General features: G+C 33.8%; 1 protein-coding gene and 1 long non-coding RNA gene across 3 annotated transcripts; both read right to left on the bottom strand.

Moving 5' to 3' along the window:
• Positions 1–399: 399 nt before the first annotated feature.
• LOC117684931 (E3 ubiquitin-protein ligase TRIM45-like) lies at positions 400–2,597 on the bottom strand. Its single transcript, XM_066067461.1, has one exon. It carries the CDS (start codon positions 2,508–2,510, stop codon positions 579–581), a length of 1,932 nt encoding a protein of 643 aa, XP_065923533.1. The 5' UTR covers positions 2,511–2,597; the 3' UTR covers positions 400–578.
• An 8,737-nt stretch (positions 2,598–11,334) lies between these two features.
• Positions 11,335–17,135, bottom strand: LOC105321706 (uncharacterized). Of its 2 annotated transcripts, XR_010707794.1 has the most exons (3): positions 16,338–16,742; positions 14,618–14,703; positions 13,075–13,142 (listed from the first exon to the last, which is right to left on the bottom strand). It is a non-coding gene; the product is annotated as an uncharacterized lncRNA (long non-coding RNA). The 2 variants fall into 2 exon arrangements; XR_004598643.2 differs by lacking the exon at positions 14,618–14,703 and having other exon boundaries at positions 11,335–13,142; positions 16,338–17,135.
• Between the last annotated feature and the right edge of the window lie 547 nt (positions 17,136–17,682).

Below are 17,682 nucleotides of genomic sequence, written 5' to 3' on the forward strand. Positions count from 1 at the left end.
AATATTTCTTAAATAAATAAGGGGTCATTAGAGCACATGCATTCCCTACGCAATACTCTCAGATTGCTTGTTTTTCGGGTTTTGTTGTTGTTGGTTTTTTTTTCTTTTGGGGGGAGGGGTATTTTCAGCCTAAATTGTGACTATGTCCCTTTGATTTTTTTTTTACTATTCTCGATGCAGTTTGTACGGTGGCTGCCATTGGACACAAGCTTGAGATTCTTTTTTTATTTCGCGGCCATGAAATTAAAGTCGTTCCCACGAAATAAAAGTCGATCCCATGAAATAAATGAAATTACAACTGAAGAAATTTGTCGAATTATACGGCAAAAGTTTCGTCTTTAATTCTTAATAATTCCCTCAAAATAGACATTTCATGTATAGAGGCAATACATTTTTGTAAAACCAAAAAAGAACAGTTAATCTACGTTAAATAATTGTACAGATTTTTCCATAAGATAATAATGTACAATATCTGGAATTGAACTGTTTTTCGACTTCTTTTCATAATCATACAAATGAACAATAACTTTAAATGCACGTGAATTTGACCAAAGTCACCATACAAAATGTTATTGTGATTAGCATGTACACACAATTTCAAACAAAGCAACATCTCCATTACATGTGGTAATAACAATTTTGTTTTCATCATTCAAACTAACACTCCATAGACTTTTCATGTCGAATTCTCCGAAATTGAAGTCTTGAAGTAAACTACCATCAGGGGACAGTTGATACAGCTTGTTGCTTACCATCCCCACGGTGTAGATATTGCCCTCATTGTCTGTATCGATACCTCTAAGATCTGCACAAGGTTGCGTGAACAGTATTTTTTCGTTTATTAGTTGAAAGTTTTCTATCACAGTATCGTCTTTAGGATACAGAAGAGTTTCCTCATTGAGCTTGCAATGCATCAACCACGTGTTTTTTGTTTGAATTTCTTTCTGTTTTATTCCATTCTCATTATATGTCGCAACTTTGCAGCCATTTGTAACGAAAAAATTCTGCTTCATCCATAGTAGCCCGTAGCATTCGTCTGATGTTGAAAATAGTTTATTGACCGATTTGGTCCTCATATCAACTTCTACCACTTCTCTTTCCTCTGGATATGAAACAAACACTCTGCCTGTATCATCAACTGTTATATCTCTTGAATTTGCATTCAATTTTACTGAAGACTTGACATTCAAAGAAAAATCAACAACTAACACCTGTTTATCTTCATCACAATTAACCAGTATATCATTTTGATGGAAAACAGCACAACAGAGACCAGTGCTAAGTTTAACGCTTTTCAACAGTTTAAGTCGTCCATTTTTCATGCATCTTTTTGACAGGGAAATGTTTTCAAAATCTGTAATTTTCGACGTTAAATTTTGCAAGCTATGATCAATGGTAAAGCAAAAAGTTCCAAATTGTGAATTAGGGGAAATTGCGTCAGATTCGACTCTGATTTCATCCTTTATTCTCAGTATGTTCTCTCTTTCAACAAGACACTCTTCGTTGGATCCCTGTGAGACTGAGACACCAAGTATGTGTTTTTGATGCATGACTCTTGACAAGAGACATGTTAATTTACAGATTTCACTGTCGAAATTTTTAGATAGTGCTGTAACCTTTTTTTCCGTATCATTTTTAAAGGATGTTTTAAGAGTTTCTAAATGTTTAATAGCATCATTAATTAGACCAGTCGTTTTGTTTTCAATCGTTTCTTTCGATAACTTCAAGTTAACAAGACAATCCTTTCTCTGAGAAATTCTTTTATGAAGACTATCAATTAAATCATTTAACTGTTTTTGCAAATCAAGTGTCGTCTTGTCGTTTTTCACATCTTTCGAAGCCTCTTCAAGGGTTGATATTTCAGAACAAGTTCTGTGTCGAACAGTAGCACACAATGTACAGCAGACAACGTGGTGATTACGACAGAACACCTGTGCAGGTGAAGACGAATGATCCGCGCACGGAATGAAACCACAGAGCGAGGCGGCTTTTTCTTGTGTTTTTACCGAATTCAAATCAAGTAACGAATGATTGCGAAGTGCTTTAAATTTCTGGTGATCATTATGACATTCCTGACACAATGCTTCCGAACAATTTCTGCACCATTTTTGTGCTAGTTCTTCCTTACCGTTAGATGCACAGGGGTCACAACTTTTACTTTCTGTTTGTATTAACTGTTTGTCTATCAAACTGTTTATGAAGAAATTATCTGGTAGACTTTGAAGCCACGTACATCTTGCGACCTCTTCTCCTATCTGAATAAATGTTCTGCAAGTTGGACACTGAATCCCAGATTCATGAGATTGATCTGAACTGGCCACTACTTTCGATTTCGATTCCTCAGAGTTGGTAGCTTCACTGCTGTTATCACTATCTATGTATATTTGTAAACACGCTTCACAAAATGTATGCAGACAAGGGAGACATTTAGGTTTTTTGAATGTCTCCAGACATATCGGACACTTCAGAAAATCAGACAGGTAGTCCTCCCTCTCCAATGCATTCGCCATATTAAGTCACCTGTGTGTGTTTATAAAGGCATCATGGGACACGATACTGTGTTCCCGCGCAAGAGCGATAAATCTATTTCAATAGTTAATATTCTTGCAATACATTTACAGTCATTGCATCGATCTACAACGCAAGAATTGTTGTATGATAAGCGAAGCTTAAAACCCGTAAAGTTAACCTTTGTCTGTTTGAGAAACCCGAGTTTCTTTTATAAGTTAACTTCCTTATTTCTTTCATAACTTCTTTCTTCCTTATTTTTTTCTTTTTCTTTCTCTCTCCACCTGTCTATTTTCTCACTTTTTGCCCCAGTTGTAATGATATAAATGAGCTTAATGCCCTTCATTCTACCTTACTTCCCTTTCAAATTAAGATAACAATAGTTTGCACACCAAACTGTTTAAAATTGATTTCCACTATATACTGTTTAAAATGATAAACTCTATTAAAATTGATATGATACTAGTTTTGATAAAATTATTGTTATATATCAATAATATCCTATTAAGCCATCTGCAAAGAAACGTTGATTTAGTTTAGCTAGGACACAAGGCTAAATTCATTGTTAATGACAGTCCTTACTTCTGTTAATATTTAGAATGGCAATTTCCATTTCTTACATGTACATATGTTTATCTAAATATTTCCCCTAAAGGAGATTTTGCAACCTTGTGGATTTACAATAATACAATTCTTACAAGTAAATACACAATTTTATTCAATTTATTATCCTTGAGCTTTACAACTCATAGGAATACAAATTATAAAACATATAAAATTATATACAAATGTGCAGTGTGCAGTAAGTGAGTGGACATAACTGTATGATAAGTAGCTTAAACTGTAGTATTATTACAATGCTGCGCTTTCACAATATACACATATACACTCTATGAATAATCAAAGTACTGAAAGTACTGTTAGACGGTGGCGTCGTTTGAAAGTCGCATATTACATGTAACAATGAGTGATGTATGATAATAATTTTTGTCGAAAACCGCGGCCAGTATCGCATACATGTACTAATACTTAACGCTTACTCGCACAACTGGTCGTGAGTTTCCTACATGGATAATTCTGTGGAAATCGTAGCTGTGATCTCACTCTACACTTTACAAATGCTGTGTCTCTTGGTCGTCATTTTTTGGGAAAAACCCAAAGATTTATCACAGTTGTCTTTGTCGTATAGAAGTTTGTATCTATATTTTGTATCAATATGTGTGTATCTATATCAGTTGACATTAAAACCCCCTTTGAATGGTTGCCACCACATATTGAATGAATAAATCAAACCCATAGCGATTTCATCACAGTACGCCCAAATATTTGATTGTTTGAAGCAGGTTTTTTCCCTTTTGACCTTTGGGTTGACCCCGCAAAGGGGAACAACTTTTGAAAAGTGTGGATTGGACTATTGTGCTTTAAATATATTGTAGAATTCTCAAAGAAACGAGAACAAATAGAGCTTTGGTATGATAAAATACTTATTTTTACTAACTATTTGGGCATACATATAGTATGTTAATGGTCCCTCTCGACAGCATTTTCCCTCATTTTCTTCACGGGGAAAAAGTCGCAGTCTTGTGGATCATCAAATCTCATAGTCAGTTAATACATTTAGGTGTAAAGAAAACGGAATGGGTTTACAAGAACCTATTTGATAAAACTGGTATTGCTTTTGGAATGCACGTCATCATGAAACAGAAGAGTAAATCAATATTTTATCTTCGACTTTAGTGGATTATTTCCATTTCAATTTGCTCACAACGAAAGTGAATGAAAATTTTAAAAAATATCATACAACATTCGGTCGCGGCAGTTTCATTAATCAACGTTTTAAACATTTAATTGTTCTATTGTATTTAGCTATAGATTTATTCAAATCATTTGAATGAATTCGGGAAAGTCACATGTGTATTTTATTGCTTCTCAGTACACTTTAACACGCATAAATTACTTGCTACATTAAACTTTTCTAGTAAACTTACAACAAATATTGATTAATGATACAAAATAAGTTTTTAAAAACACCAAACAAACAAAATTCAAGCTGAACGCACGTTTTTCTGACCGTACAGCTGTGTATATAAAGAAAATGGGGGGATATAACACGGCGCAACTGCCCTTTTGGTTTAGTCGTAAAATACAATTTCAAATTTAGCATTTTTTCAATTAAATATATTTGATATGTTATTATACAAGTTTACAAAATGGTAATTTCTAACTATATTCAGTTTAAAATATTTCAAAAAGATAAGAAAAAAATAATAAATCTTTAAGTTTTGGGGGTATCGAACCCACAACCTAAAAACCCAAGTTCTATAAAGTTTCCTAATGGCTGGTGCTCTAACCACTGAGCCATTTCATTCACAACAAAGTGCGTTGTTTAAATGCTATATGAGACTATGACCACGAATTTACGGACTTGTATAATATTTCTAAAACGACGTTCAATTGTTGAGCTACAAAATGACATTTTTGAACTGTAGTGGGTCATCTCTCCACATTTTTGTTGAGTACAATCGGTTTAAATTCCATTAAACCACATTTAGACTGTAAAAAGATATTGAGCTCAGACCCACTCTATGAAAGAAAATGCATTGAAGTTTTAAAAATTACACGATTAGGAGGTTTTGACACGCATACGCCAGTTTAAATCAATATATTGCAAGTATTTAAAATATTTAAAGATTACAACCCGATGTTACGTTAAACATACATTGTTTTTAATTATTTTTTTAAAAAGTATCAGATTTAATGATATTTTAATTTTGCCGTATCTAATCATTCCTCAAATGGGCATTTTACACGCCTTATTCACCCATCATCTTTGATTTTATTCTTTGCATGTACTAGACAATAGATCTAGGGTTCGCAAATCCCGGCAATATTTTCGGAAAGCTATATTTCTGTAGCTCAGCAGAATTCTACAGTCATCTATGAAGCACATTTTTTTGCCTTCATGTTTCATTATTTATCGCAAATATAGCATGGATGTATACGCTACGGCCGATGTAGCATTGCGTTAAGTGATGACACTTTCTAACCGGTGTGTATTTCAATTGCGAGTCGCAACAAACTGGCGCATTTATATAGGCCCGCCTATTTGTAAATGCATGTTGACAAAATGATGCTAACACTTGGAAACAAATGTCGAAGAAAGTTCATATTAGAGTTGTACTCGCGAGTTAAAAATCATTTGAGAACAAACGGGGCGATGTAAATAATGTTATCTGTTAGTGAAAAAATGCCCCCAAACCAAAGAAAAGATTCTCTAATACATTTAGCAGGGACGGGCGCATATGAATTAAAGTCACTATTTGTAACTCGTTCATCGAATTGCGTTATTCAGTTCATTGTGAAAAAATTCGACAGAAACTTTAGTTAACAAAATATTATATCTTACATTGCCGTTCACAATGTACCATAAATGTATATGGAATATCGCATGTTTTTTTCTCACAAAAAAGCTAGAGTTTAACAGCATATGTAAAAAAAAAAATCTGAACTAAAAATCTTTGAAACATCGTAAAATGTAGTTTGTAAACATTTAAAATGGCGACTCGATTTGCACGTGAATTTTACAATCCGACGTTGATTAGCGTGTTTGAGAGAAAGTCAGCAGCAAGTTAAGCGTCAACATCTCCAGTAAATATTGTCTGATGAATATTGAGGTGCCTGTAATAAAATTAATGTTTCTACAGACTGAGTGAGTTACAAAATAAGGTACATTGTAAATCACAGGTCGGTCGAAAATTTAACACATTTGTATCGTAAATTTAAAGTTTTTTGTGTGTTTGAAAACACATGCACACTTGTAGAAGAAACTGTGTCATTGATCGGTTGAAGTTCAATAAAATGTAATTTATGTAATATTCATTGTCAGTATCTGTTGTAAATTTTTTTGGAATAAGCTACAATAACAAAAAATATACTGTTCAACTAAAACTAATGCGTTGAAAATTGCTGAATTTATCGATGAAGCATAATTACTGAAATATGAAATGGCAAACCAGTTTAAATAGTGTGTTTCTGACAATTATTTATATCATAAAAAAACAAGAAGCAATTATTGTGAGATCCAATTATCGCAGTGATATAGTTTATGCAGTCCTGATACAGAGTTAAACGTCAAAACTGGCAGTTGGTGCTTATATTATTAATACCGCGTAAGCAGATAGGGTAACGGCTCATTTAAAATAAAACACAATTTCATACATTATTTAAATGTATGTACAAAATAATTAGCAGCTATAATGCTTAAAATATCTGATAAGATTAAAATTAGTTCTCATACTGAAATCGACACGTAGATAAAACATTGTCTGTATAACGCTGCATACATGTACCTAACAGAGTTATCGTTCGTTATCCGCTAGGGTCCCCGTGAGAAATACTCTTCCGGTCAGGACCGTAGCAATAGACCGTGGCTATTTATAGCCACCGTCTAAAAATGAAGAGAAATGATACAAAACTACCCGCGTTCCAAGCGAATATTAAACATACAACCGTAACACGTGACTGTTGTGAGTTAAGAAGGCGTCAAAACGCTCCAGTTCCAAAGAAAAGATAAGTATATCATGAATGAAGGTCAAGATGTACCGCACCAATCGGCATTTGTATGAAGACTGAATTTGATATGAGATATAATAATATCTGTCAGATAATAATATTGCTTTCTATTATCAATATATGTGCGAAATTTAAGTGAACTAGCTGTTTAAAATTGAAAATAAGTTCCGGAAATGTCCGTGCATTGAACTTTCACTTGAAATAATCGGCCCAGGTTTCATATACAAAATCTTTTTGATGCCGAGTGCTAGATGCAAAAATAGTTAATGACAATGTAACAAACATTTTTATGGGAAATCAGAAATATTGATTTCGTTTTACAATTTCAATTTGTACAGTCGATTTTCTATGAACCGACTGTCTCTTCACAAGTTAACAAGTCATTTATTTCTTTAATGACTGATAATTATCAATCCACAGACCCAATCCTCCAACCAGACAATGATTAGGCTTTTTATGGCTTAGATTATTATTATATTTTTTGCAGGTCTGGTAAACTTCTCATAATTTGTAATCTTTGAGCCTTATAACGAGATTCTCCCTTCTCTTAAACAGAACATTCCCCATGGGACATTGAGGTGGCGTCTTCCGGCGAGATCGATGGCTACGGGCGACCACGAGATGGAACAGTTTCACAATTTCAAAAGAAAACTTGTTTTTGGGAGCGATTTCTAATTCTGATAAACTTTTGCAAGCACCGCTAAAATTGATCCAAGATGTCGGCCGTCAGGCTGTCTTTGGATGACAATTGATAGGTATATTTACTCTGTGGAATGAGATTTGAAAGTGAATAATTCCTCTCTCATACTAGTCACGAACCTTCCTTTACTCGCTGCCAACTGAATAAATGCCCTATTGATCTCGCAGTTTCATTAAAGATTTTGTAAAAGCCTTTACTTTGGTGATTAGTCACATAGATATTCATGTACATGTTTATCAAAAAGTGTCTACAAGTTGATTGACTTTTAATTTCTTCACTTTTTTTAATACACAGAGTACGGCTTTTCATTTCTTCTATTTTTATACTGAATACAATTTTATTTTACTATTAATTTCTTTTCAGCGCATTGTCATTATTTGTATTTATCAAGTAAAACATTTCCGTCCCAGTCCCTAGTCAATTTGTGTTACATACATATACCTACCAGACAAAAGTGCCGATTAAGATTAAATCTAGAAATTGCATTAATGAAGTATTTCAGTGCCCTGAAAATTATCATTACTCAAATGCAGGTAAAAATTTGTATTATTTTAAAACCCACCAGCATTGTGAAAAAAATATGATAATAGAAGAAGTTCGCTTAAATTCTGCAAATCATGCTGGAGATTAATCTTTTTTTTCTCGTTACTTACTCTGTTTCATCGCTTTTGCAGTTTTATACGTGTTCCTGGATAAAACACCTAGGACGATTCTGATTGGCTGTTTTGTCAGCATTACGTTTGGTAATTTTCGTTTTCTAATTAAACATGTACTCAAAATCTCATACAACAAACAACATTTACATAATTTACACTCAAATAAAACGCTGTGCACGCAAGTTTCATGTTTTGTACAAATTTAAATAAAAAGAAGTTCACTATTGATCTCCCCTCTTTAAGTCACCATACATGTTTGATGTACAGTTTGGCCGTATGTTTAAAAACAAGTCCCATAAAGAATTCTTGTCCGTAACCGGTTTTCTTCAATCGGCAAAATTTGTGTTTCTTACCAAAAACAATATGAGGAACTCGATTTGGATATTTTATATATATATTCGGTTATTAGCTCGAACCAGTTATATATTATAAAATCCGTTTCGAATATTTTCGTTCATTGTCTCAAGCTGAGACATTTCATATTATTGGTACTCACAAATTCTGTTTGGTTTTGAATTAGATTTCGCGTTACAGTTTTAATTTTTAATTTTGAAAAAAAATTAATTGCATTAGATCGAGAATGATATTGATTTCAAGGGCACATACCATCAATGAATATTTCGTTTCAATCAAACATTAATTTTTGATGATGTAGCAAATGGTTTTTTTTTTTATATGAAACGTGTATTTTCAAACATACATTTAAATTCCTTCCATCTAATTTTGTTTTATATATTGAAACTCATCTTTTATCAAAAAGTGCTTTTAAAGTAATGGTCTATATATTTTTTTTTTTGCCGAGACACAAATAATAAAACCCAGTTTGCAGAACTTTATATATGCACCAAGGAGCAATAAAAATCCAGACATAGCCCGTAACTAAACTCTTATTAGTGGTATAAATTTCTGCATCTTCTGCTTTCCTCGTAAATAAAACGTCGAATACCATATATATGAATATTGATGCTGTAACATTATTACTGACTTTGTCTCCCTGTTTCAGTAACTGTCTGCTGGAACGTATCTATTTACTTTTTATCTGCGTTTTACGGTTCCTTCCGAGGATAAACTTCCTAATGCTGTAAATAGGCATGATCAGGCGCGTGCTATCTGACGGCCAGATCTTTTCCTTTTCTTTATTGATGTCATTAGGTAGTACAGATCGATATTTTCATTCAATCATCCGATTTCACTAAGTAGATACGATACGATAGAACCAAAAAGCAAGACATTGCTAAGTAGATCAGATAAACCACAAAAATGCAAGATAGCAAATGATTTGGAGTGACATTTGGATTTGTCTGCACAGTCGTTACAGATTTCCTTCATACGTGTATCAGTATCAACCAACATACTCAATAGAACCTTTGTATAATCAGAACATGTTAAGGAAAGGTCGGTCTTGTAATACGTCCCAAGTACATGTTAATTTGTATACTCTTATGAGTAAGATGTTATACTTTTTTATGTTTCAGGAAATGTTTTTGTCGTAGTTTCGTAGATAGGTTAAATCCTTCCATTTTTTGGCAACAAAAAACACCTGATATTGAATAATGGCCATTGTGTATTTTCTGATTGAAGAAGAAGACTTATACGTAGTTATAAGTAGACTTTGGTCAGTTGCTATAGCAAACAAAGAAACAGTTGGGAATTTGGGAGGGACAAACATCATAGAAATACCATTCTAACAATCTGATAAAAATCAGCTTTCTGATACACTACCGTGACAGATTGCAGACTTCGGGGCTGGTGACAGCAAAGCGTGGTCATTGGTTCCGGTGGAGATTCGTTCCCTCCGGCCATCTGTGTCTGTATCCACCGGATCAGTCTGGTGTCCATGGGGAACGTTATTGTATGTATCTAATGTCTCGAAATTAGTTGCAATTTGATTTCATCTGGGAGAGGACAGGTATCAGTTTCCTCCCTTAGATTAGATGTATAAACCATCTACCATATTCTAACATCTCGATGTAATTGCATTTATTTATTTCTGAAAGTAGCAGTATTTCTATAACGCTCAAACTCTACGTGTTTGGAATGTTTAGCCCATAAAGACGTTCCCGGGACAGTGTTGCGGGTACAGTGTACTCAAATGTCTTCTTAATTTTATGCTTTAGTTTGCACATTTCGATACACTTGTAAGTTCATTCTTTGATCCTAAAATTAATTCTCAATAAGAAGGCGGTTCGAGTTCCTAATAATTCTAAAGTCTCCATACTATTTGGCAGTATTTGAAGACACAAAACAGGAACGTCATGATAAGAAATGCATTTCCTGCCCAGAATCCTATAGAGAGGACAAGGGAAGACCAAAATCTGAATACGGTCAAATGTTATCGATACTGTATCGCCAAGCCCTGCACTGGAGCATCGCTTTATCTGAATCCATACAATGCTAGTTTAGTCTGTGATCTTCGCATAAATCGTTTTAATACCGTGATTACTTCTGTTTTACATCCATTACTGGCCAATTTCAAAATGCCACGGAACTAATGTCTGTATATTACGTAATATAAACAACAGGATTCCCCATTTAAGTCAATAGTATTGATAACATAATGTTTATTCAATTATGAATATTACAAGTCTGGAAACATTTACAATGCCCAATAGGAGAGTTCAATAAATCTAGCGAACATGAAAGTTAATATGACACCATGATACGGCACAGGGGAAGACGATTGGACTAAATAAAATATCAACACAAAGGTACAAAGATCAATTGTTACAGTACAACTCCACGGAAACACACACCCAAAACTTCAAAAATGTACTTACGCTAGCTATCGCTCGTAATCATCCTGCTTTTATGACATTTTTGTTCTGGGAAGTTTTCAAGTGAAACTTGTATTTTCCTTTCATTTAAAAATCAAAAGGAATCATGTTATTCGCGTACTGGCATTTCGATATAAAGAACAAGGTAGCGAATCAAGTAACCTGTAATACATATCTGATATAGCAACGGAAATGTCGAAAAATGCACAACAATGCTTTCGAAGTCTTTCATGTAAAGAAGCGATTTTTTTCGAAGTTAATGTGGGTGCAAAAGCGCGAAATTAAGACATCAGTGATGTCGAGCGTTTGATTAATCTAACGATACATATCGATTAGAAAACGAAAGACCACAATTCCGTTAAGTTCCTTTTCTTCTGATTTCAACACAAGTTCACCAAGACAACTATAAAACCCCAATTATTGCTATACGCTTGCATGTCAACAAATGAACAGGAAATTTACAATTAATGTACCTTATTCCTCTGAGGTTTGTCCTAAATTTCAGTGTCTGAAAAAATAATGATTTGTTTAAGTTTGCGTCTGTGACTCATAATTTCTGATTTGATAAAAAAGTTTTTATAAATTATTGATGTCATGGCTTTGATGCCACCTAACGGATGACTTATATGGATTAAAGCTAAAAAATCAACGTGAATTTTCTTGATGTCAATTATAGAATGGCGATTCGCTGATTTACCTTCGACAGCAAACAAGCACCGCTGCAGTGCAACCATTAGTGCATAAGTACAGTGCAGACTGGAATCGAAGAGTGATTAATGTTTGATGCGGACACCTGATTAAGGTGATGTCTCCGGAAGCAATCAACACACTAGTTTCTTGAAGTGGTTAATTACTCGTTTCTTTCATTTTATTCAGCGAACGAGGTTTTCCTTTGTAAATATGGAAAAAAAATTGTTACGTCAAACGATAAATAATTCACCATTTTCAACACGTACATTGGCAACGTCAGACGTTAATATGACGTAGAATAACAAAAAAGGAACAAAAAAACAAGCGGTTGGGAACATCAAATAGAATACATCTTAAATGTGCATTTCATGCGACATGATTAAGCTCTCTGATATGCAATATCACGTTTAACAGATCACAACAAATAGATTCATTTCAGATGAAGATCAAAACACTCTTCATAGGAAGAGATCGTGTCAAGTCAAAATGAGAATCTCTTTAGAGGGAATAAACTAAATGAGTTCGTAAAGAAATAAGATTGGAATGTGAAACATGACTCGCTTCTTAAGTCTGAGTCTGGGGACAAGCCTTTGTTCTTCGTCTTCAGCAGTTTTATATGTCTTCCCGAGCTACAATTGCAGTCTAATACAGCACTTATATGTTATTGTAGATATTGATTTTCGTGTTTCTGAATTAGAGCTGGTAGGATTTTTTGATGAAAATGAATGGGAAGAAAGTTCGTTATTCGGTCAGTATCCACGCCGTTTGACCATGGCGAACTGTGCGAGTTGTAAGTCGCCCTTCTTTTTGTCACCGCGCTCTAAGGTACCTGTTACACAATACCCAAGCTGAAAGTCTTCGTTAGAAATATTTGTTGTCAACGTCATCCGGAAGTCTGGGGAAGGAGTATTTTTGAATTTCCCAGAAATAACCATGGCACCACTTCCTTTGTCTGCCATTTTTCCTTTGGTTGATCTTCGCTTTGTTCCGGAAACTTCAACAATTTTGCACCGCGACCGGTTCCACCAGTATGTTTTCAATGTCCAATACGTCACAGGAACCGGATGTGCCCATCCTTCGTAAGGAAACAGCATCACTCTCGTTGGATATCCCTCATAATTGAAGACTTTTCGACAGCATTTCCCTCGATTTTCGTAATAAAACAGTTGGACCATTTTTAGTTTTGCTATTCCAGTTTTAAGTCTCTTAAAAGATATTTGGCTTCATCATTCAGTCTTCTATCTACAAAGCAACAATTTTAGCAATACTCAGAGCAATGCATGAAACAGAATAGTAAGTGTGGTGAATGATATAATAAGTGAAGGATCATTGAGTCCTTTACATTCATCAGCTGGGTTGATAAAGAATTCTAGTTATGTTTACCTTTAAGTGACATTGCTGATGCAACCAATTTAAGGATTGGCTGTTTGTTACAGGTTTGCACATCTTGCAAATAATTAATTGATTTAATTCTCTTCTGTTGATATATACTTGCCCCCTACCCCTGCTTTACTCGTTCATTTCCATTCTGATTACATCGTGCGCATAAACTTCAAAACCTTTTTAATTATTGAGTTGTTTTGTACAAATAGTCTAGTAGCAGGCGTTGTGTTTAGCCCCATGGAAAATGATAACAGTGACTTTGACAGGTCGACCAAATGAATCATTCTTGTGTATATCCAAATAGCATTGTTCTACTTTCCTAATATTTTTGCTTTACCCGGTATTTTAATTGTTTCAAGAATGCCCAAATAACTGGGTTTTATTACTAAGTGTTTTTTTTTTCTTTTTCTTTTTTTTTTGTTTGTTTGTTTGTTTGGTTTTGTTTTTTGTTTTTTTTGGTTTTTTTTTTTGCTTAATTTTGCGGTATCATCTCAAAAAGACAGGGAATGAAAATGAAAAAATCAGTAGCAAAATACTTTGTTAATTATACTTTCTTTTAAAGAAATCCTAAATTTTCAATGAATTTATTTTTATTTTTTAATCAGAACAACAAAATTTTGATGATGCGATGTTTGTTGGTATTTGTTTGATGCTTTATGAACTTCTAAAAATCTACCATGCATAGAGTATTTATGACAAATCAATTGATTTATCGAAAACTGTATGAATATCTCATTGTGTCCCATATAACCTCTATCCCAAAAGACTTATGCATCTGTAATGAAAGTATCTCTTGTTTTTCTTGATTTATGCATCAACCTAAACAGAAGCATGCTTTGTGCACTATGCGCATTTCCAGTACTTTGATTATTTGATTATCGGGTACTTTGATGTATTTGCATGCGTTTCTATTGTAATAAAATGATTATGTAAAAACATAAGAATAAGAGGTATTTTACTCGCTGAAAAGACCGTTATTTTCACATTATCTAAAAAAAAAATACTCTGGAAATTCATGCTAGTTCTGAAATATGAAACATTAGTGAAGTTTGTAATTCAGAAAATTTTTGGTAAAATACAGAAAAAAATTTGTTAAAATACCGTACAATAAAAATAAAAAACAGCGTCGGCTTGCTCAATCAAATATTTACTTCACTCCAAAAATGTAAAAGAAAAAGTCAAAGTTAATGATAGATGATTTGAAACAAGGCAAAATTAAATATGTTTATCGGTATCAATATATATTGTTTTTTGTCTTGAGATATTTTTTCTGGTTTCTTATCTAAGAACCTTTCGTGATATTTTTGCCTGTATTGGGAAACATTTATATATACCGGTAAAATTTCAGCAGAGGACCCACTTCAATCACTGTACAATTCGAAGATTCTTTTTTGTTTTATCTTTAAAGCTAGTAGACGTTCTGTAAATAAGAAAATAATTGCGTTAAAGAGACACATTAACGGATAACACCTATTTAAAAAGATGATCTATATCAGTATCTCTACGAGCCCCCACCCCAACCCACCACTCGAATTGTCATTTTTGTTCATTTTGAAATTGAAAAAAAATGAAATTTTGTTACCATATCCTCAACAACATAATAATTCAATTTTTTTTTACTTAACTTCAGCTTAAAGGCAATGCAATTAATTGGACTAGCTGAAACAGAGCCATCGAAGTACGAGAACGAAATTTCGTAGATATATGAATATAATATAGAATTATTCATAGCCAGTGAATGTTTAGTCCATTAGGCCGTATGGCTCATTAGCTGTGTATAAAAATGTCACATCTAGTTTGAATCAGTCGCAGAAAGATCTAGACATCACAAAGCTTGCATGCAAAGACATTATTAAGGTCAATTTCTTCTGCCTTGATTTATCTTATTGTACGTTACCAAGAAAAAGCATTTTTCCCGTTTTAAACGTTGTTCCTTTAATTCGGAATACAACATGGTGAGTGACACCATTGGTTGTTGTTTTTTCTTCATTAGAGAAAATTGATCTTAATAATGGTAAAATAATGGTAAAAACAAATACCTACTTTTGAGAGAATTTTGGAGTCGGCAATATATGCACAAATGTCATAAAAATGGCAACAATTACAGTAATTTAGAGCTGTTTGTTTTTATTTACATCGGGAAACACTTCATACGATCTCGCTCTTGTGAAATCAAGTAGAAACAGCTGATTTGCAGCTGATTTTAAACTGTGTAAATATGAAACAATATTCTCAAACTGCTTCAGCGATAGCCAAATATCCGTTCTTAACACTTAAACGATCTAAGAGTTTGGAACAATGGTTCTTTTGTTCAATAGCATATTTTCTAGGCAATTGGCGCACAAAGAAACATTTAAAGAGTTAAGGTAAAGTTTTCGAGATTTCATCAGCAATTCCAGGGAGTGTGGCTTTTCAAAAGATATAGCACCGTGACCCAGTAATCCACATCACCGGTTTGGCTTCATTGAAAAAAAGGCCTAACTTAAAATTACAAAATCGATGGATAATAGGGAGACGAGTTAATGTTACATTATTCTCCTATAAAAACCATAGTCAGCTTGTTCTTTCCATGCCAGACAATGTCTCATTGTTCTCAACGTAAGAACAGAGGGTCGACCCGGCAAATTATGAACTGGTCGTTATATACATGTACTAGTATATTGATGATACATATACAATAGATTCTCTGAAGCTTAGTTTTGAAATGAAAAGGGGATTAGAAATGCAAAAAAAAACATCAAACCTATTGTGGTCCCTGGTCCTAATTTAGAACTTCGTACAGGAATTGAGAAGTTATTGATAATTATAACGAGAGAGTTCCGTTGATGAATTAAAACTTTGAGTTCGAAGTGAATAATTAATGATTTGTCTCTTTGGTGTATGTTCGTTGTCACAACGCGTGAAGAAGAATAAATTGAATGCTCATAGTATTACTGGTATTAAATTTTGACATACATGTACAAGTATAATATAAACCTTTACATGTGTCTTACAAATTTAAAAAAAAAAATAAAGAGAAATAGACTTAAGATAGTCTAATTAATTTCAACTTACGGCAATACTGAATTCCAAGGACAACAAACAGGGAGCACACGAGGTGTGAAGCGTTAGTTTAAAAAGAACAGTAAGCCAGGCCTATGTCTATACCGGCTCCGTATATAGTACTCACACTATACGCGCTGTCCATACGCACCGACTGTTGCTTCGGCTTTTATTTACAAGCAAGGCTTCTTGTTCTGCCAATAGCGTTTCCCGACTCATCAATAGCGCCATAATGAATTGCAGCCAGTTGAAAGAATTAATATCGAACCTTTTACATTCCAGCGGATAGCGGTGCCATTACCAACATGGCAACAAGTAGCATTAAAGTCGGGATTAAGGAAATTTTATCCGGCTAAAAGCTCGCTCAAATTTACGTGGTCTTGTAATGACTTTCTAAATGAATTATTGCGGGAAATGTTGATCATGGTCAAGAAACCATATACCCTGCAAAGTGTAAAAAGCATCACGTAGGGGATTCTTTTCATTAGAAAGATGCATTAGGGAGGAAAAACTAGTAAAGCATAGGAAACGCCGAGCCCTTCATGATTGTGACCAAAGGGTTCGATTAAATATAATTGGAGGAGACAAAGACAAGTCTATTGATCAATCCTTACAAAATCATTTCTCTTCCTTGAAAAAAGGTAGCATAATGCAATATTCTTGTAGATTGTTGCGTCCTGTTGCCGACTTGTCTAAATAATTGGAGACTTATTGGAAGGAAAGCAGAAATTCCCGGCAGAGTTTGGCTTCACAGCCTTCATCAAGAACTTTGTCGCAGTAAATCATTCAGCTTTTTCAATTAGAGAGAAGAAAAAAGTCTTTCCAAATAAAAGAAGAGTTAGTCGTGGGCTTCTTTCCGTTTTTTGGTACAAATGATATAGGTATGAACTGCTGTTGTTAATTTAGTAGGCGTTACATTAACATTTCCTGGAAATGCAGTATTCTTTATAACCGTTACTTTCATTGAATAATATTAAAATCGATTATTAATGTCAACTGCCATTATTGACATCAAATATTCTTTCTCTTTTTCTGGAGATTTCCAATTCCCTTATCGCGTCAGTGTCAAAATTATAAATTCAGAAAGGAAACTGGAATATTTTAAAGTCAAAAATTGTTTTTAGCATTTTTATTTTTTGAGTTATTTTGCAAAAATTACAAAATATAAAGAAGCCTTAGTGTATGTACTTGAATTTGTTCTATTTTTAAAAATAGTTCGTGAATTTGGCAGACATGAATATTCGCGAGTTCTGTGCAATTCATGATCATTGATAAATCATTGCATTACAGTTTGCGTCAGCCCCCCCCCCCCTTTTTTTTTTTTTTTTTTTGGCCACGGTCTTTCAATGAAAAAAGA

Source organism: Magallana gigas, chromosome 7, assembly GCF_963853765.1.
Source record: "Magallana gigas chromosome 7, xbMagGiga1.1, whole genome shotgun sequence".
Classification (NCBI taxonomy): domain Eukaryota; kingdom Metazoa; phylum Mollusca; class Bivalvia; order Ostreida; family Ostreidae; genus Magallana; species Magallana gigas.

Coding starts and splice junctions, on each gene's coding strand:
- LOC117684931 (XM_066067461.1), bottom strand. CDS start 2,510: ATGGCGAATGCATTGGAGAGGGAGGACTACCTGTCTGATTTTCTGAAG.